Here is a 21,256-nt window from a genome sequence, read left to right as displayed (position 1 = left end):
TACTTGATGGATAAGTTTGGTCAATTAGGGTTTCTGATAACTACCACGTTGATAGAACGTGTATAAATATATGTGCATCAGAAACTGGTTGCATCAGAAACTGGTCTTCTCACCACCCATAAAAAGAAAAAACACAATTATATTCTCTATGGCCTGACGTCTGTGTGCTAAGGAAAGGTCAAGGAAGAGAAATCAATTTCTTTTTCATCAATTGCTATGGCTTATCAAGGTTAGGATTTTTATAGGTTAGGATTTTTATTGACATGAATGTGAAAATCATGAAGTTCAAGATCCGTGCCTAAATTTATTTACATGTGGTATCAGAGCATGGTTTAAGAAACTCATGATTTTTCATTCTTTTATGAGCCGTAAATACTGATTTGAAGCATTAATTATGTATATGAATTGAAGATTTTGTCTACTGTATATATATTACGATGGGTTGGCTTTGAATTGAAAGTTCCCTTTTCATATGCCACGCTGCTATAATTGACAAACAATCAAATTGATATGTTTGTATTTGTTAAATTTATATCACTAATGATGTTTTTTAAAATTTATATAATAGCCCTGTATTTGAATCATGTCCTTGTAGACAATTAAATTTGTCGTCGAATTAAATCATGTCACGTGTAAATTCATGAATTAAATATTCAATTATATTTTCTATTTTATTAAATGGGATTTTATTCCTAATTAAATAGATATATATGATTAATATTTAATATAATGAATTAATGGGGTTATTGGCCACCTAAGGCCCAAGGCCCATACATGGAGGCCCAAAGCCCATAAAGCCCATGAAGCCCATCTCTAAAATCTATAAATAGAGGTGTTGGGGTGCTCATTATAACGACGTGAAGGAGCGGAAGATCGAAGAGCATAAAGAATTCTCTCTAGTATCACAAGTTGAAGTGGAAGATTGAGGAGTTCAAAGAATTCTATCAAGTCTTCGAGTATTCATCAAGTATCCTTCAAATCTTCAAGATCTTCAAGGCAACATTCAAGTATCCTTCGAATCTTCAAGTATTTGAGAATTCAAATCTTCAAGTATCATTCGAATCTTCAAGTATTTGAGCGTTCAAATCTTCAAGTATCCTTCAAACTCTTCAAGTATTCCTGCAAATCTTTGAAGTGATCTTCAAGTATCCAAAGAAATCAAGTTCGAAAGCTTCAAGGCGTTCTTACAAATTCCAAGAACGATCTTCCTCAAATCAAATCAACCAAGTCCCAAAGCTTCAAGGCGTTCTTACAAATTCTAAGGACGTTCTTCAAATCAAATCAAATCAAGTTCAACGTTCAATCCAAAATCATGACTTAAGTCCCTTGGATTGGCGTCATCAAATCAAGTATTTCAATAACCTTCGAGCTTGTTCAAGAATCAAATGGAAGAGAAGAATCAGAGGATTAACTAGATATTGCAACCCGCATAAATCTATCTTCAAATTCTATCAAATTATCTTTGTAACGCGTTTTGTATTTTATCAAATTGAAATACAAAAATTTGTGTTTACAAATTTTGGCACGCCCGGTGGGACATCTCTACCTCTCATCTCTACTCTTCACCAAAAATCTTGAACAATGTCAATTCAACCAAATACAACTACTCCAACTTCATCTAAAGGTTCTTCGGAAGGCATCGGTATGATCACGCGAAGCAAAGCAAAATTGATGCAAGAGGTGTCCAAGTCGACCTCCCGTCTTCCATCTATCCATGAAGAAGATGACAACTTTGAGAGAAGCTTCACATTCCCCACTGAAAATTATCAACTCCATGCAAGTGTCATGATGACAAACACTTCCACCATGGAGGAACAACTCTTGAACTTGACAAAGATGGTTGAATCTCTAACCAAGCACATCCAAGAGCAAGATACCCAGATTGCAAAGCTTAAAGGAGAAAAAGGAGATTCAAGCCACGCCAACAACGATAGGGAAGGCGAAGAAAGCGAAGAAGATGGAGAGAATAACGATGAAGAAATCTCCAAAGACAAATCAAAGAGTGATGGAAAAAGGCCTTCAGGAAAAGACATTCTCTTCTCGTCTGGTGGCCTCATTCCCATTGACCAACTCAAAGAGTTCATCGAAGCAACAATGAAGAATAACTCCGATGGAAGCTCCAAGTCATCGTTAACTTACTCCAAGCCATATACTCGGCGAATTGACAATATGAGGATGCCTCTTGGCTATCAACCACCAAAATTTCAACAGTTTGATGGCAAAGGAAATCCAAGACAACATGTGGCTCATTTCATTGAAACATGCAACAACGCTGGTACTTATGGATATCATTTGGTCAAACAGTTTGTTCGCTCATTGAAAGGTAATGCCTTTGATTGGTACACCGACTTAGAATCAAACTCAATTGATAGTTGGGAACAACTGGAGCATGAGTTCCTCAACCGCTTCTATAGCACTAGAAGAACTGTCAGCATGGTGGAGCTCACAAGTTCACGTCAATTCAAAGAAGAGCCAGTCATTGACTACATCAACCGATGGAGAAACCTTTGTCTCAACTGCAAGGATCGATTGTCTGAATCATCTGCCATCGAAATGTGTATTCAAGGGATGCATTGGGGCTTGCAATACATCTTGCGAGGAATCCAGCCAAGAACATTCGAGGAACTAGCCACAAGAGCTCATGATATGGAGTTGAGCATGATGGCAAGCGGGATCGAAGAACCACCCATCCGAGAACCTCGTAAATTCAAGCCAGAATTCAAGAAAGGAAGCAAACCATCCGATGAAACACTAAAGAAAGAATCCATGGCGATTAAGGCAACTTCGATGAAATTCTTAAAGAGAGAAGCTGGACAAGAAGGCAACCAGAACACTCTACGAGACAATCAGAACTCTTCCCGGGACTTGGGGCAAAGAAGATCTACCTTGAAAGAAATGCAACAAAAGCAATACCCTTTCTTAGACTCTGATGTTTCAGGAATTTTTGATGACCTGCTCAAAGAAAAGCTTATCGAGTTGCCAGAAATGAAGCGACCAAATGAAGCAGGGAGGACAGATGATCCAAGTTACTGCAAATACCATCGTCTGGTTGGGCACCCCATACATGATTGCTTCATCTTTAAAGACAGGGTCATGCGTTTAGCTCGAGAAGGGAAAATATCTCTTGAAGAAGACGCTACTGCTGTAAATATGGTCTCCACCGACTTGAATGACATCATAGAAGGTATTGAAGCTCTATATGATACATCCAACCAAGTAGATGAAGAACCTGAGATCAACATGGATGAAGACAATGATGCATTGGCAATCACATTCTCCAATGAAGACTTGCAGCTTGGATTCGAACCTCATAACAGGCCATTGTTCGTGAGTTGTTATACACAGGAGCAGAAAGTCAATCGAATTCTCATCGATGGAGGCTCAGCGGTCAATATTTTGCCACTAAGGACTTTGAAGCAATTGGGAATCCAAGTAGATGAGCTGTCAAAAAGTCGATTGATGATCCAAGGTTTCAATCATGAAGGGCAAAGAGCTCTTGGAACTATAAGGTTGCGATTGCTGATGCAGGACATGGATTCGACGGCGTTGCTTCATGTTATCGATGCCAAGACGTCCTACAATATGCTTCTGGGTCGACCATGGCTTCATGAAAATGGTGTTGTTCCTTCTACATTGCACCAATGCTTCAAGTACTATCAAAATGGCGCCGTAAGAAAAGTGGTTGGTGATCAAAAGCCGTTTACGGAAGCAGAATCACATTTTGCTGATGCTAAGTTCTATTTGGAAAGAACCAAAGTCTCAATGGTGAAAGATGATACATCACATGACGAGTTGAGATCTTGCCAGGAGAAAAAGAAAGAAGAATCTTTTCTGAAGATGGAAGGATTCACCATGCCTTTAACGAAGATTGATGCCAAGAAGCCAATTCACCAACCATTTGAAGGGTTTGTCCGACCAAAGCAAAGTAGCATCACAGATCATGAAGATCTCTCAAACAAAGAACTCTCAAAGCACTTTGGTCCGAAGGCATATAAACTCCTCGTGAATGCTGGATACAATCCTCAAGAAAGCTCTATGTCAAAGTCTCATTTGGAAAAGACTGATAACGCGGGCCAAAACTCCAAAGCAGGTTTGGGATATACAGCGCAGAGTCCCGTTCGTATCGCCATCAAAAGAGCTGCCACTAACTATGTTAGCACCCAACAAACCCTGGAATCGTCAAACATTCAAAGGGTTTCTGTTTTCAGAATGATGGGTAGAAGAGAAGCTCAACGAGTATCTGTCTTTAAAAGACTTGGCAAAGGCAAATCATGGAGACGAAGCAAGACAAAAGGGAGTGATGAACTGCACATAACAGAGAAATGGAGAAGTTTGATCCATCCTCGAATGAAAAGATACACCACTTTGATTATGTCATGTGGGAAAAAAATGAAAGCTCAAATGAAGACCACCATCTTCACACGAGATGCCATAGATCAAGAAGATAGAGAAAGTGTGGCTTCCTCTTACTACACTACTAATAGTGCTAGTAATCCAGTTCCTCTTCCTCATACTACTCAAAGTCAAGTGCGTCGTGAAATTGCAAGTCTCGTTAGAAGTGGCGTTATCACAACAAGCGTTGCAGAGAATCTAGCCTTCATACGCCAGATAAATGAAAGCATAATGACGTGTTTTGATTGCAAAGATCCTCGCCGAAAAGATGAAGACGATGTCACAGCAAACCATATCACCTCCTGCGAGAAAATGGTCGTTGGAGAAGAGAATTCGCACTTAAGCCCCAAAGAACTGGAAACTCTGGATGAAGAGAGACTAGAAGTCCAGCAAAATTGGAATACTATCAAACTCTTCCTTCAAGATCCTTCAACAAAGCAGTGCGAGCGCCCTCTTTTCAAATTGGAGACATGGCCCTCGCTGCAAGGAGGCCAATTGTTACCACTCTCAAAGGAAAGTTCTTGAAGTACTACTATCCTTGAAGGGTGGTAGAAGTTGAAGCATGTACATATGTATATAGTTCCAAAAAAAATATATATATATATATATATATATAGAAAAGCCAAAAAAAAAATGGAAAGCATAAAAAGCCAAAAAAAATAGAAAAGCAGAAAAGCCAAAAATGAGTCAGATGAAGAAAAGCAACAAAATGGAGTGTATGAAGACAGCTCCTTGACACACGAGCCTAAACTGCATGTTACTCCTGGCCCGCATGAGTATAAACTGTGTACGGCACCCAATCTCAAACACTTGTTGATCCTATGAACTACGTTTTGACTTGATCCCTTTCAAAAGGGTACGTAGGCAGCTTAGATAATTTCTAGGTTCAGTCATGAATTGTGTTTGATTATTTTCAATTTATATCATCAAAGTTATGATTTAAGTTGATTATGTGAAGCCGAATATGTCTCAAATTGGGAAGAAAATCAAGCCATCAAAAGAAGCACAAGCATTTGGAGAAGATGTCAAAATATCCATCACAAACCAAATAAAAAGCATCAAGAGAGAAATGATAGAAACTGCGGTTTGCACCAATACTAAGTAAATGGATTTTGATCATCCAAAGTTCTCTGAGCAGAGATCAAAAGTGACTCTGAAGTCTTCAAAATTCCGCAGCATTTCCTCATCAACATGTGCAACTTTATGTTTGTCAAACTCTCTTTTGAATTCTGGGATTGCACCTCGGACAATATGAAAGGAGGCACTATCTTGCTTGAAGGACAACGTCATCTCTGTCTTCCACCTCTCTATCATAGCAAGCTCTTCCTTGATCAAAGCAATTCGGACGATGGCTTCATTCTCCTTGGCTTAAGCATCAAGATGAAAATACTCAATCTTCTCGAGCCGTTGTGCAGAATTCTCCCAACTTCGTGAGATGCCAAACATAACAACAACCTCACTCAAACCAGATTCAAACAATCCCAGGCCTGAGCGCACCCAAGACCTGTCAAAGAATTGAGTCATGTGGCATTGAGGTCGGCTATGCATAGACAACTTCACTTCTCTCCAAGCTAAAGTTGAATTCGTTCGTGGAGTTGAAACACATGTTCGCCAAACATAATAGAACACCATTGAGTCATCTAGCCTGCTCGAATGCGCGCAAAGAGAAAATGTAACCAGCAATCTTCAAAGGTTGGACTCACAATGGCCCAGATCCGAGCGCACCCGAAATCTGATTAAAAGCCAATTGAGCCACCTGAAGTGCAAAGTTTACATCACTCAAATAAGGTCTTAGATGGGCTGCTGCCAGATTTTTGGATGAACTTTCCGGACATGGTCTTCAGTCAGGTCGGTGGAGACGTCAAGAAAGAAAAATGACAATAGATTCCGAACTTTGCAAATACTCAAAGCATCTCGTTTGGGGCAAAATCTGCCATGAAGTTGGTTAATGAGACCACGCCCATCTTGAATACAGCGATGGAATAAAGCATCAGTCTTTTGAAGATCACCATCATTAAGTTCTTGCGGCCACCAACTACAAGAAAAAGAAAAAAAAAAAAAAATCAGATTTAGAAATTTACTTGTATTAATAAAAGGTGAATTCAAGATTTGGTCAAAAAAAAAAAAGGGAGAGCCCAATTTTTCCTTCTCTCCAAATTCTCTTGGGCCTGTTTAAATAATTGGTTAAGTAAAAAAAGAAGAGCCCAAAGAAAGGGCCCAAATCTCCTTCTCACTCAACACAAATCTCCCTCACCGTCTAAAAAAGAAGAAAAGAGTAGTTTACCCTCTCATTTCTCTCGGTTGCCTCTCTGCCGCCGCCACTGCCTTCACGGCGGTACCGCCGCCGGCGAGCGCCCCCCCTCTTCCTCGATATCTCCCTCTTTTCCTCACACAACCGCCATCGTATCTCTGCCAGCAAGAGACAGGGACACAGCACCGCTCTTCTCCCTCGCGAAATCTGCCATTTTGGCTCCTCCTCTTCCGGCGAGGTCGACGCATAGTCGGTTGGTGTTGTCGTCACTGACTGTCCTCCCTTAATACTAACACTCCGCCGCCGCGCCATTGCTCTCCTCCGCCTTGCTCTGCTTCTGGTCGGATTTGGCAACTGAAGGACGCCCGCCTTCTCAAAGGATACAACAAGCTGGAAAAGAACGCCGCTGAAGATACGCCGCCGCCTGCTCTAGTCCCGGCGAGTCGACGGCAGCCGCGCCTCCTCACGGCCCATCCATTCTCGATTCTTCTCTCTCATATGTCTGCTAGAGATTTTCACAAACACCTTCTACCCATGGCTGTCGAGATCTGCGTCAAGGCTGCTGCTGGATCCCCCGACATTGTCGGAGACTGCCCCTTTTGCCAGAGGGTGCTGCTGACTTTGGAGGAGAAGAAAGTCGAGTACAAGCTGCATTTGATCAGCTTCGACACCAAGCCCCAGTGGTTTATGGAAGTGAATCCAGAAGGGAAGGTGCCGCTCATAAAGTTGGATGACAAGTGGATTTCTGATTCTGATGTTATTGTTGGTATTTTAGAGGAGAAATACCCAAATCCGCCTCTCCGCACTCCAAAAGCTGGTTCCGACTGCTGCAAATCCGACAGGTCATTGCTGCCATCGCCACCTTTGAAGACTCCTGCTCCGGCATCTATTAACAGTGTCTGCTCGAAGTCGCCGTCGGCCTTCAATCTTGCGCAAAATCCCGTCACCGACATTCGCAAGTCAGATGCTGCCTTCTCTCTCGACGCCTCTACTGTCAAAGCCCGATCTCTCCTTTCGCCGGGACTACGGAGCAGCACACGTCGCCGTTCGACGCCTCTACTGTCAAAGCCCGATCTCTCCTTTCGCCGGGACTACGGAGCAGCACACGTCATCGTTCGACGCCTCTACCTTCAACCGCCGCTAGAACGAAACAACCAAAATGAAGTTGCTTTGAACTATATATCAAGATGAAAAATGGTGTGAGCATGCTGTCAAAAGAAACGTCTCTTGCTACCAATGCTGCGGAAAGATGACGTAAAACACTCTTCTACAGTAACCAAAGAGCTAGAGCTACGAAAAGAGAGGTCTTTGGCTATGAAGGGAGGCTGCTGTGGAGATGAAAAAGAGGTGAACTTTGAGAAAAGAATGGCAGCTCTCGAAAGTACTCTTCACATGGCTATATTTTAAGAAGGCTAAGAAATGAAGAGGAGGGTAGCTGAAGGGAGATAGCTGCTAAAGAATGCTAAGGTTGCGAAAAGGAGGCTACTGGGTTTGTGAATGAAAGAAAGGAAGAGTGGCTCCTCTATTTATAGGCAAACTTCTCACCAAAAATCCTAGCTACCAAAATCCCTAAACATAGCTGCCAATGTACGAAGAGTGGAGTTCCAGCTATTCTTCCAGCTATGAAAGGCCCTTCAAAACAAGCTGTTAAAGCTTAAAAGGAACTACATTTAAAGTTGGCCAAAAGTAGAACTCAACCTTGCAGTGGCCAACAAATTAAAGTTGCTGTAGAGAATCACTAACCATAAAAGTGGACGGCTAAGATTGGAAGACAAAAGTGATCAAACAAATTTGAAATGGAAGCTGTCATGTAAAGTTTTCGAAAACTTGCTGCGAAAAAAAAAAAAAAAAGATAAAAGGGTAGTGGAGTTAGCTGGAATTGGAGTTGTGTTGCTGGAATAAGGGTGTCGCCACCTGCTGCTGTTTTAAGGCAAGATGCCTCATTTTAAAACTCCTTAATGACGTCTTGATCAAGTTAAACCACATAAAAAAAAAAAAAAAAGGAAAATATGTGGATGGCTAGGATCAAAGCAAAAGGGTATCAAGTTGGATCATACATCTCCTGCCAACTCATAAACAAACAAAAATATTAAATGGATACAGTACACTTTCAAGCATACTTCTCTCTCTCTTCGGTTTTATGGGAGAATTAGCAATAAGGGTGGGCTGCCAATTCCCTTCAAAAAGTTCAGATGGAAGGAAAGATAAATTGGGCTTAAGGCATGTCAATTAAATTGGGCCAGAAAAGTTAATTATTTACTAAGTCAATTATGTGAAAGTTGGGCTTGTAATTAATTGCTTTGACGGGAATAGCTAAGCCCAACACTTTCTTGATCAGCCTATGAAATGAGAACTCCTAAATACGAGTATAAACTATTTACAAATTCAAATTCAAATTGAAGAACTCCTAAATACGAGTATAAACTATTTACAAATTCAAGTCAAGAACTCCTGAATACGAGTATAAACTATTTACAAATTCAAATTCAAATCAAGAACTCCTAAATACGAGTATAAACTATTTAAAATTTCAAAATCAAATGAAGAACTCCTAAATACGAGTATAAACTATTTATAAATTCAAAGAAAATCAAGAACTCCGCGATAAGAGTTTAAACTATCAAGATATATTTCGAGACTCGTCTATTACCAAAGGCATTTCGTCCATAAACAAGTCTCGATGGGGCAATTTGTAGACAATTAAATTTGTCGTCGAATTAAATCATGTCACGTGTAAATTCATGAATTAAATATTCAATTATATTTTCTATTTTATTAAATGGGATTTTATTCCTAATTAAATAGATATATATGATTAATATTTAATATAATGAATTAATGGGGTTATTGGCCACCTAAGGCCCAAGGCCCATACATGGAGGCCCAAAGCCCATAAAGCCCATGAAGCCCATCTCTAAAATCTATAAATAGAGGTGTTGGGGTGCTCATTATAACGACGTGAAGGAGCGGAAGATCGAAGAGCATAAAGAATTCTCTCTAGTATCACAAGTTGAAGTGGAAGATTGAGGAGTTCAAAGAATTCTATCAAGTCTTCGAGTATTCATCAAGTATCCTTCAAATCTTCAAGATCTTCAAGGCAACATTCAAGTATCCTTCGAATCTTCAAGTATTTGAGAATTCAAATCTTCAAGTATCATTCGAATCTTCAAGTATTTGAGCGTTCAAATCTTCAAGTATCCTTCAAACTCTTCAAGTATTCCTGCAAATCTTTGAAGTGATCTTCAAGTATCCAAAGAAATCAAGTTCGAAAGCTTCAAGGCGTTCTTACAAATTCCAAGAACGATCTTCCTCAAATCAAATCAACCAAGTCCCAAAGCTTCAAGGCGTTCTTACAAATTCTAAGGACGTTCTTCAAATCAAATCAAATCAAGTTCAACGTTCAATCCAAAATCATGACTTAAGTCCCTTGGATTGGCGTCATCAAATCAAGTATTTCAATAACCTTCGAGCTTGTTCAAGAATCAAATGGAAGAGAAGAATCAGAGGATTAACTAGATATTGCAACCCGCATAAATCTATCTTCAAATTCTATCAAATTATCTTTGTAACGCGTTTTGTATTTTATCAAATTGAAATACAAAAATTTGTGTTTACAGTCCTATACTTCAGCCATGTGATTAACAGTAAGATATAAAATTCGTTTTATGAAATATTACAATTCGTTTTATAAAATATTTTCCGCTGCTTATGATTAATGAATTACTCGTAGGAATGCAAATGTTAAACTTGTTTACATCTTTATTAAGTCTTATATTTTTATTTATGTGTTACCAAGAACAGTACGTGTTTTTATATGCCATCATCTAAAACCTTATATCATATGCATAATTCTATTTTATGTATGACTATTTATTTAAAGTGGATTTGTTAATCACCAAAATGGTCAGATCAGGAAGTTCAATAAATCTCAAAATCATATAGTCAAACTTTAATTACTCGTACCGATGTGATGCTTAATTTGAAAAAGTTTGTATTTTATGAGTAATTAAATTTCATAATTATAAGGCATTAATAATCACCCAAAGGTGGATTGTCTCTTCTTATTAATTATGAATATAAACGTGATATATGAATGTTCTATTAAACTATTTAGTATATCCAAAGATAACTAGACGGTTTTTTAAAGCGATGTGTTCATTTATCAAATTACGATTAATTCATAAGCATCATGATGAATTTATGATTGTATTTTATTGTATCGCCCAAAGGAGAACATCAATATACATTTATTGTTTATCGATCCTGAATCTGTTTTAAGACATTCAAAGCATTAATGTAAATGAGTTATATTATCCTTGCAGTGTCTACCCCTGTTGCTCTTCATTCCCATGCTTTGTCAACTTCTCTAATTGGTCTAAACAAATCTGATTTCACCTTGGTGTATTGGATCTTGATTCAGCACTTGAGGTTGAAGAGCCTACTATCACTGATACTAGCAGTGCTGCTGAAAAGTCCGCCCATAATTCTTGGGTAAAGTCGAACAAACTAAGCCTAATGTGTTATGCGAATGAGTGTACAGATAACATCAAGTCTACCATTCCTAAAATTAAAAGTGCTAAAGAATTCATGAATTTTGTGAAAGAACGTTCACAAATCGGTGACAAGTCTGTTGCTGGGACCTTAATGGCTACGCAGACCACCATAAAATTTGATGGTTCTCATAGCATGCATGAACATCTCATTGAAATGACAAACATTGCAGCTAGACTTAAGTCATTGGGGATGGACGTGGATGAGAATTTCCTTGTGCAGTTTGTCATAAACTCACTTCCCCATGAATACAGCCCATTCCAAATGAATTATAAATGAACTTATTCAGGGGAAGTGAGTTTATGACAAATTGCACAAGGAAATTCTCATCCACATCCATCCCCTATGACTTAAGTCTTGCTGCAATGTTTGTCGTTTCAATGACATGTTCATGCATGCTACGAGAACCATCAAATTTCATCAGCGTAGCCATTAAGGTCATAGCAACAGACTTGTCAGCAGTCTGTGAACGTTCTTTCACAGAATTCATGAATTCCTTAGCACTTTTAGTTTTAGGAATGATAAACTTGATGTTGTCTGCTACACTCCTAAGCATATTCAATAGGAATGGGTTGTATTCAGGGGGAAGTGAGTTTTCACACTTCCCCCTGCTTGAGGAAATACAATTCGAACTAACCATCACCCTAATTCCGATCCCACCGAAGAAGCAGGAAAAGCAAAAGAAACGAAAGAGTGAAACGATACTCCAATGGACCCTAGTGCCACCGAAACACTGAAAAAAGGCCGAAGGAGCAAAACCGATCAAGAGCCGAGCAGAACCCACAAAACCGATCTAGAATTCGACGATGAAATGATGAGTCCCTCGCTAAATTCTTAGGTGGAGTATGGTATTTGAAATTTTTATTTAATTTTATATATATTAAATAATGTAAATTTATTTGTGGCTGCATAGATTTATTGTAATAAGTGAGTGGAGAATGTGACAGTTGTCACAGTAGTAGTGGCTGTATCTTTCTTTTAGGCCCAACCAAAATTCGCTTTGATTTAAAGTAATGTTGAACCTGCCTGTAAAATGACACCCTAAAAAGTTTGCAATTATTGATGTATTTTTATTCTTTTTTTATTTTTATTTTTAAAAAGTAGACTTACCGGCTAAATTATGAGAAATCAGAATCAAAGCCTCATTTTCATTCACAATGGCAGCTTATGCAGCTCTGGTTTCTGTTATGCATATCATAGATAACCTTCAGCTTCATCCTCGCCCTCCTATTTCTCTACACCTTAAACAACTTCACTCTCTCACTCAAAAGCTTACTTTCCTCCTAGAATTTCTCGAAGGTTATAACCCTCATCTTGGCTACACCACAGAAGCAGATCCCTTGGAGAGTCGCATTGCAGATGCAGCTCATGCAGCTGAAGACGTGATTGAGTCTCACATTGTGGATCAGATCACAAGTGAGGGGGAAAAGATGAGCTCCGACGCCTTGTATGAAGCTCTAGAGAAGGTGATCGAAGATATGGCGTTGATCGAAAAGGAGGCCATGGAAATCAAAGAGACTGTGGGAGTCCGACATCAGCTGCACAGAAAATCAACACCTCGATCTTCGTCGATTGGGAAGAAGAAGAAGAGTAGGATGGTGGGTGTTGATGATGTCTTGTATGCTTTGAAGGATAAGCTCACTTCTCATAGCAAAGATCTACAAATCATTCCTATTGCAGGGATGGGTGGCTTAGGTAAGACTACTCTTGCTTTAAATCTTTATCAAGACCGTCTTATTACGCACCATTTCAATATCTGTGTTTGGGCTACAATCTCCCAAGAATACACCATTAGAGGAATTTTGGCACAACTTCTTCGTCAACTAATTGATGAAGAAAGTGGTCATGATTTGAGTGTGAGTGTATTAGGAAATAAGTTGTATCAACATCTGTATTCTAGAAGATTCCTAATTGTATTGGATGATATGTGGAGCATTAATGCATGGGATGGAGTTAGGAATTATTTTCCGGATAACAAAAATGGTAGCAGAATAGTGGTGACAACTAGGCTATCAAATTTGGCTGTGAAATTAACCAACTCTCATAGCCTTGGGTTAAAACTTTTGAATGAGGCTGATAGTTGGGAGCTTCTCTCCAAAACTGTGTTTGGAGAAGATGTTTGCCCACCTGAACTGGAGGAAATTGGGAAGAAAATAGCAAAAGGTTGCAAAGGACTTCCATTGTCTATTGTTGTGGTTGGAGGATTTCTGGCTAAGTCCAAACATACAAGAGAATTTTGGGAATATATAGATGAAAACTTAAATTCAATAGTGAATTTAGAGGATAATGAGCGTTGCTTGAAAATATTACACATGAGCTACAAGCAATTGCCGGTTTATTTGAAACCATGTTTTCTTTATATGGGAGTTTTTCTCGAAGATGAAGAGATTCGTACCTCAAGGTTGATTAAATTATGGATTGCTGAAGGATTGCTAAAACCGATAAGTGGGAAAAGCTTGGAAGAGATAGCAAAAGACAACTTGGAGGACCTTACTGGTAGGAATCTCGTTCTGAGTCATGAGTTGGGTAGCACTGGAAACATAAAGAAGTGCAAAATTCATGACTTGTTGCGAGACTTGTGTCTGAGAGAAGCTGAAAAGGAAAGGTTTTATACACTCACTCCTCAAGGAATAGCAAATGCTGCCCAACGCCGCATTGTTATTTTAAAGGATGAAGATATAAACGCCTTGTCGCCCGTGTCACTAGCTCGTTCTTTGATGTGGAATCTTAATGAGAAGCTAGTAGTACCACTGCTTAGTTTGAGGTTACTAAGGTTATTGGACTCGAGTAGCTATCGATGCCCTGCAGATGCAAAATTCATAGAAAACGTGCATCAATTAGTTAACTTACGATTCCTTGTTTTCTCAGCTCCACTTAAGTCCAATTTCCCTTGTTCAATTTGGCTATGTTGGAACCTACAAACATTTATTGTTGATGGCGAGATGAAGGAGTTTACACCAACTGATATTTGGTACATGCCTCACATTAGGCATGTTCGCTTGTTTAGGTTTCTATTCCCGGATCCTCCTAACGGCCAAGATGACATTATTCTGGAAAATCTGCAGTCGTTGGGGATAGTAGAGAACTTCAAGTGTAGCAAGCAAGTGGTTGAGAGAGTTCCCAATATCAGAAAGTTAACAATAAATTATGATGAGCAAATTGATGATGGCAGATATTGTCTCGAAAATCTTGATTGCCTAGAGAAACTTGAGTGCTTGGCTTCTTGTTTTCTTGAAGAGATCAATCCAAGTGTGATGAGGCTAATTAGCTTCCCACAGTCTCTCAAGAAGTTGTATTTACAAATAAGCTCATCTCAATGTTGGGAAGACGTATTGGATAAGATAGGTGGCTTGGCGTTGCTTGAGAAGCTCACACTTGAATTCGGGTGCTTCGGAAAAGGGCAGTGGGAAACAAGTGAAGGCCAATTCCGGAGCCTCAAATACTTGTGTCTTGGCTGGTGTGATGGTCTACAAGTTTGGGCAACAGAAAGCTTCCACTTTCCCTGCCTTGAGCAGCTTCTTCTTTTCAGAGTAGATGAGCTCAAGGAGATCCCTTTCGAGTTTGGAGAAGTGTCCACACTTAGACTCATCGACGTGAGATATTGCAGCGATTCAGTTGTCGAATCTGCTCAAAGAATATTAGAGGAACAAGAGGATTTATATGGGGAAGAAGGAGCCCTTCAAGTCATAGCTACGCTCTGGAGCACCAATGAAGCACTCGAGAGCTTTGCAAGTCCCAACTTCAGTGTTATATGATACCACAACTAAGGTACAACAATAAAAAAATTGCAAATCTGGATTGATTCTGGTTTTAATTTACATTTTCTGATTTTTGAGTGATGGATCAATTGTATTTGTGCAGGTAGTGGTGGATGGATGGGAAAGCCACAAAATGAATCCACTTCTTGTATCCATATTTCAGTTGGTACTCATCTTCAATGTTGTTTTTTATAGTTCAACTTAATTAAACATGTCTTATGTTGTTATAGTTTTTAGTTTTGTTTTAAAGAAGAAGAATTGACTAAAATCCTAAGATTTGTTTAAAATTGATGATTATATTAAGTTTGAAATGTCGAATATCATCTTGGTAAATCTAATACTTCCTCTGTCCCATCAAGAGAATCCACTTCCATTTTTCACACATTATTCTATTCCATCTTATATGTAATTATTCTATTTTATCTTTATTTATTGTTCCGCATATTCTCTTCACAAACATTAAACAAGATTATTTTAGTAGTAATTTTTTTTAAAGCCAATTCAAATTAAGAAAGCGGACTATATTTAGGTCGGAGGCGATATGATTTCTCTCTTGTATAGTTTGTGATCTGGGGGAGGTTTATCAAATTACATGCACCTATGGTTTGCTCCCTTCGTCAAATAAAAACATGCATAATTTTTCTTTTTTGTTCGTAAAAACATGCATAACTCATTTATAATAATAATTCTCCGATTAAACATCATAATCAATGTGAGACTCTTTCTTCACTCACACTACACTTTACATGTTTTTTAAAACCCGTGCAATCCCAAACAATGCATGTTTTTTATGAGACAGATGGAATATTATGTTTCGGTTAAATTCGAATTTTATGTAATTTTTTAATTTAAATTCAAGACATCTTTCTTGTCGAGCTCTATTTGCGAGTTATTCTTCAAGAGCGGATTTTTAACATTCTATTTTTTATGCGAAGTGTGTAACTATGATTATTTGATTAATTAACTTGGTTTTGTCACATCTACCCAACTTTTTCAATGATACAAGGTTAGAGTTAAGTGCAAACAACAAGAAAGGCTTCTCATATCCCAAGATGTGTGAGAATATTCTCTTTGAATGTGTTTCTAAACAATTTGCTTAAGATTAAGTTGCGTTTTTTAATGGATTAGAAAACAATTAAAAACTTAAACTTCTCTTTCACTTCACAAATGACAAAACGGAAACTACACGCCAAGTTTCACTCTATTTAGAGCTTCTACGCAAGTAGGGAAAAACACAAGCTCAAGTTGAGGTGTGAAAAATTCTCCTTTTCTCAACTTAAGCCAAAAAAGAAAATGAACTACCAAAATTTCTTTTTGATGTAGCATAAAATATATTTATGATTGTAGAATAGGTACATATACATGTGTGTGATTGTGTGTAAATGAATCATTGTAATTTCTTAATTAAGCTTTAATTTCTTACACGTTTTTAATGGCAAGAATTTGGGCAATCTTGATTCAAGTTATTTCAACATTTATTTTTTTGTATGTTTTTGCAGAGTTTTTGAGTTGAAACTAAAATGATGGTGGCATCATCTGCAGTCTCCCCTCTTTGCACATGGTTAGTAGCAGCTTGCATGAGTTCATCAAGCGAAAATAAGCATTTCAATGAATTTTCAAATTATTTTCAATACCAAAAGAAGTTGAGAAGAAGGGGGAATTTGGTGGCTCTCACTACCAACAAGAATCGGGGGCGAATACAGTTGAGTCGAGCTCGTGATTCAGGTAAATATTTATACGATTATTATGAATTTATAAAATATTGGTGGCAACTGGCAAGTTTTTGGAGCTGATAAATTTTAAATTTGAGTTTTTTCGTTTATTAATTTTAGAAAAAGGTCTCAAGATGGCTTGGACGGAGGGAGTATTTGCTTTTCAGTATTTTTAACCCATGCAAACAATTCATAGCTAGAAATCATGCTTAATTTACTTCGATTTACAAAATACAAAAAAGAAAAAAAAAATGACACGTGTGAAGATTAATGCTTGACTTGACCTTTGTGTCAGACGAGGAGAAATCCGCAGTGGCTACAGAGACACTTATAAAATCAAAGAAAAGAAGGGTTGTTGTAACAGGATTGGGTGTTGTATCACCTCTTGGGCATGATGTGGATGAATTTTATGGTAACATTCTTCAAGGCATTAGTGGAGTTACCCAAATTGAGGCATTTGACTCTACTCAATTCCCCACAGTAAATAAATCTCCCTTTTTTATTCACTTCTTCCTCTTACTGTAAATTTAGTGGTTATTCGGTGCATGATTTCATCTCTGAAATCTGCAACAGCGAATTGCAGGAGAAATCAAGAGTTTCTCAGCAGATGGTTTCATCTCAAAGAAGATAGCAAAGAGAGCAGATAAATACATGCTTTACTTAATAGCTGCGGGTAAAAAGGCTTTAGCAGATGGTAAAATGAGAGATGATGTGATGCAGGAGTTAGACAAGGGTAAATGTGGCATTGTAATCGGTTCCGCCCTCGGGGGCATGAAGGTAATTTTGGACTCTTGTAAGTTAAGAGCTGCATGTTTGTCTTGTTGAGGTTGTTTCGTGTATGCTTTTTGATAGGTGTTTAGTGATGGTGTTGAGGCATTGAGGGTATCACATAAGAAGATGAACCCTTTCAGTGTGCCTTTTGCTACGACCAACATGGGCTCCGCCATTCTCGCAATGGACCTGGTGAGCCGCTAGGGTTCACACCACTCCACTTACATTTAAAGCGAGATTCTTACTTCATTGCCAACTTCACCCACAATTTATTAAAATTCGTGTCGTTAATAATGTGACAAATATTTTATGGATGGAGGGAATATGTGAATGCTGTCAAGTGCAGGGTTGGATGGGCCCAAACTATTCGATTTCCGCAGCTTGCGCGACGAGCAATATCTGTATTCTGAATGCGGCAAACCATATCATAAGAGGTGAAACTGTAAGTGAATGCATTAATTTTCGTGTTTTACTGCTTGTTTCTGTGTATCTGAAATTCGGAAACGTGCAGGATGTTATGCTTTGTGGTGGCTCTGATTCCCCACTCATTCCAATAGGTTAGCTCGGTTTCTTTTTTTATTTCCAACTTTTTCATGATTAATTGAATCATTGTTATTTAAATAAATAATAGGAATTGGAGGATTTTCTGCTTGTGGGATCCTCTCAAGGAGGAATGATGAGCCCACTAAAGCTTCTCGTCCTTGGGATATGGTATATATTTGAATTGCACTTGAGATTAATTTTGGTGTCTCGACATCAATTTTTTTTAATTATTTTTGTATTTTTTCATCAATTTCAATATGGTGTGACTTAGTTTAATTTTACAATTATTATCAAGAGTTCACTCGTCCAACTAGAATTTATAATTATTTTTTATATTTAATTTGTATTTTTATAGCCTAAAATTATTTAAGTTAATTATTCCAAAATCAGGGTATATTAATTTTAAAATTTTTAATATTTTGTAATAAATGTTAATTAGAGCTCATAATAGAGCAAATTTTCATTGTATAAAACTTATACTCCCTCCCTCCGTCCCCCAATTTCATGTCATTTGAGAATGACATGTGTTATAATACAATTATTGAGTGTGTTTAAAGTAATTAAAATAGAATAATGGTCCACCTAACCAGGGGGCTTAGCTCACCTGGCCACCGGGTCCTCACTTAAGTGATGAGACTCGGGTTCGATCCCCATTGGGAGCGAATTTGGTGATTGGAGAGATAAGGTGGGCTTGGTGATTTCTTGGAGTGTTTGGGTACTAATTGTTAACTTCTAATATTACTGACTTATGACAAAAAGGGCATGAAATTAAGGGATGGATGGAATAATAATTATTATTAAAATAATTAAATTAATAGCAAGACATGAATAATCTATACTAATAGAAAAAGAGCTTAAGGCATCCTAAAACACAACTTGTGGATTGCCTATTTTACCCCTATTATATATTTTATTTTAAGGTTATTTTACATATTATATATTTATAAGAATAGATATTACATTAAATCTATGTGATATATATCTATAGCTATTGATAAGGCTTATAGATAAATATATCCGGTCAATAAGTTATCTAATAAAAGTAATGAATTAATAGATTTTCTAAAATAATAGATTATCAAATAAAATAGTACAACATAAAATGTGGGATAGAGGATCTTATCCGGATAAATTGTGTCTCATTTAATGATTCAATTGAAATTTCATAAATGATTCATAGGAATAGATCACATTGATCCTTAGCCTCTCGTAGTAATAGTATCATAGAGATCCCCTTAACAGAGCATAATAGGGAACACAAAAGTACATATACACAAATGTGTTTATATGAAAACAAAATCACATAAATATACTAACTCAGAAAACATACTACTGTATAATGCAATATAAAAAAATACATAAAAATACATTATTGTATACATAAAAATATATAGATACTACAGTACTACGGGAGGACTGAGATGTATCTGATCCTAATCCATGATCCATATATCCTCACACTAGTGCTATATAAGTTGTCATGTAAATAAGCACATCTTAATTATGAAGCGTAAAATCATTGGTGGATCATTTTCGAGATTTGGAATTAATAAATTTCTGCTACAGACCTATAATTTGTATAATGGTGTAGCAAGGCGATGGATTGGTTATCGGAGAAGGCGCAGGTGTGCTACTACTAGAAGAATTGGAGCATGCTAAGGTAATTAAGCTTCGATAAAATAATCGAGCACACCAGATTCTCTTATGCCAATTACGTTACACCTTCTATTTCTCGCTATTGTAGAGAAGAGGTGCGACCATATACGCAGAGTTTCTAGGGGGAAGCTTCACATATCATACAACACATCCACTCGCTCACGGTACTAACTCCTCTAATTTTAAATTAATCGTGTTTTGTATCCTCAATTTTCAGCATTTTTTTAGTAAAGTATAATTTTTTTTTTCTATTCAAAAATCCCAACAATCAATAGTTTTTAAAAATGTTCGGCTATATAAAATTTGGCGATGGAATGATGAGTCACCCTGCTAGATTCTTAGATGATTTTTTTTCCACATCACCCAATAAAACAATGTCATTCCACCTCACAATCCTACAAAGTGACTCATCATTCCATCTCCAGATCTTGTATACCGGGATGTTTTTCGGGAAAAACGCTAAAAATTTAATTAGGGACATAAAACATGATTAATAGACAACGAAACGCAACTCAATTAATAAAACCCTTCCCCTCCAACCATTAGGTCGGAGATTCAAGTAAGTCATCAAGAGGGAAAACAAAGAACCATTATTTATCCTCTTTAAAAGAAAAAGAGAAACACGATTAACCCATAAATTTTCATGACAACTATTTTTTGGTAGATGAGTATTATGTTAAGCTACTCTTTGATTGCAAATTCAGGTGAAGGTTGTATTCGTTGTATGGAGACAGCATTGGTCGAGTCGGGAGTGGACAGAGAAGATATCAACTATATAAACGCTCATGCTGCATCAACACCAGCATTCGACTTAGCAGAATACCAATCTATTATACATTTGTTTGGGCAAAATACTGAGGTTATTACATTAGGATCTTGGTCTACATGGAATCTCCCTCGCTCACTCTCTCTTGGAATTCATTTTTAATTTTTATTTTCCTCAGCTAAGAATGAACTCTACGAAGTCTATGATCGGTCACCTATTAGGGGCTGCTGGGGCTGTCGAAGCTATAGCAACTATCAAGGTAAATTTGATATAGATCAAATGTTGTAGTAATTAGTCTATTTTCCTGCTAAGACAATTGACTATTTGATTTTGATTTCATGGTGTAGGCCATAGAGAAAGGATGGATCCATCCAAATATCAATCTTGAACATCCGATCCAAGGCGTGGTACTATTTTCGTGCTCGTTTCCCCATTCAATTTTTCTGTCATATCTCATATATAAATATTATGTGTATATTTATGATGTCATTCAATACGTTTCAGGATTCAAACGTTCTCGTTGGCCACAAGAAGGAACGTCTCGTCGTTAAAGTAGCACTCTCTAACTCGTTCGGCTTTGGGGGACATAGCTCGTCGATTTTATTCTCCCCTTGCTACAAAAACTGATTTTTCATGTATATGGCGATTACCATCCTAATAACATGCAATGATTCAATTTTTTTCATATAACATGCAACAAGAGGTGGTCTTCTGTGAGGTCGATGGACTAATAAACCCTAATTAAGTCGACCTCACGGTCAGCGGGTCAGGTCAACCTCATAGGAGTTTTTGCCTACTTAAAAAGTCATGAGATACACGTAATTCTTGAGGCTGATAATAAAAGATGAAAAACGAT

At 37.7% G+C, this 21,256-nt stretch overlaps 3 protein-coding genes and 1 long non-coding RNA gene across 9 annotated transcripts; 3 read left to right on the top strand and 1 right to left on the bottom strand.

The window, feature by feature from the left end:
- Positions 1-91: 91 nt before the first annotated feature.
- Positions 92-15,380, top strand: LOC130990619 (putative late blight resistance protein homolog R1A-10). 3 transcript variants are annotated; one of them, XM_057914845.1, is made up of 5 exons: positions 92-229; positions 10,966-11,134; positions 11,860-12,032; positions 12,524-14,962; positions 15,056-15,380. In XM_057914845.1, the coding sequence occupies exon 4, from the start codon at positions 12,625-12,627 to the stop codon at positions 14,947-14,949; it is 2,325 nt and encodes a 774-aa protein (XP_057770828.1). In that variant the 5' UTR covers positions 92-229; positions 10,966-11,134; positions 11,860-12,032; positions 12,524-12,624; the 3' UTR covers positions 14,950-14,962; positions 15,056-15,380. The 3 variants fall into 3 exon arrangements, with proteins under 3 accessions (XP_057770828.1, XP_057770830.1, XP_057770825.1); XM_057914847.1 differs by lacking the exons at positions 92-229; positions 10,966-11,134 and having other exon boundaries at positions 11,565-12,032; XM_057914842.1 differs by lacking the exons at positions 92-229; positions 10,966-11,134; positions 11,860-12,032 and having other exon boundaries at positions 12,067-14,962.
- Positions 884-1,523, bottom strand: LOC130990658 (uncharacterized). Its single transcript, XR_009090965.1, has 2 exons — positions 1,107-1,523; positions 884-980 (listed from the first exon to the last, which is right to left on the bottom strand). It is a non-coding gene; the product is annotated as an uncharacterized LOC130990658 (long non-coding RNA).
- LOC131009525 (uncharacterized) lies at positions 7,178-7,834 on the top strand. Its single transcript, XM_057936926.1, has one exon. The coding sequence runs from the start codon at positions 7,178-7,180 to the stop codon at positions 7,832-7,834; it is 657 nt and encodes a 218-aa protein (XP_057792909.1).
- Positions 15,098-21,083, top strand: LOC130990628 (3-oxoacyl-[acyl-carrier-protein] synthase II, chloroplastic-like). 4 transcript variants are annotated; one of them, XM_057914850.1, is made up of 14 exons: positions 15,098-15,118; positions 16,452-16,677; positions 16,960-17,144; positions 17,238-17,441; positions 17,517-17,627; positions 17,782-17,877; positions 17,947-17,992; positions 18,067-18,146; positions 19,570-19,638; positions 19,723-19,798; positions 20,339-20,493; positions 20,579-20,659; positions 20,748-20,807; positions 20,905-21,083. In XM_057914850.1, the coding sequence occupies exons 2-14, from the start codon at positions 16,473-16,475 to the stop codon at positions 21,025-21,027; spliced, it is 1,491 nt and encodes a 496-aa protein (XP_057770833.1). In that variant the 5' UTR covers positions 15,098-15,118; positions 16,452-16,472; the 3' UTR covers positions 21,028-21,083. The 4 variants fall into 4 exon arrangements, with proteins under 4 accessions (XP_057770833.1, XP_057770846.1, XP_057770839.1 ...); XM_057914863.1 differs by lacking the exon at positions 15,098-15,118 and adding an exon at positions 16,182-16,202; XM_057914856.1 differs by lacking the exon at positions 15,098-15,118 and adding an exon at positions 16,189-16,304.
- The last annotated feature ends 173 nt before the right edge of the window (positions 21,084-21,256 follow it).

The sequence above is a fragment of the Salvia miltiorrhiza genome, chromosome 1 (assembly GCF_028751815.1).
Source record: "Salvia miltiorrhiza cultivar Shanhuang (shh) chromosome 1, IMPLAD_Smil_shh, whole genome shotgun sequence".
Lineage (NCBI taxonomy): Eukaryota > Viridiplantae > Streptophyta > Magnoliopsida > Lamiales > Lamiaceae > Salvia > Salvia miltiorrhiza.
The sequence above is the reverse complement of the archived record's forward strand: the minus strand, read 5'-3'. Positions and strand labels throughout refer to the sequence as shown.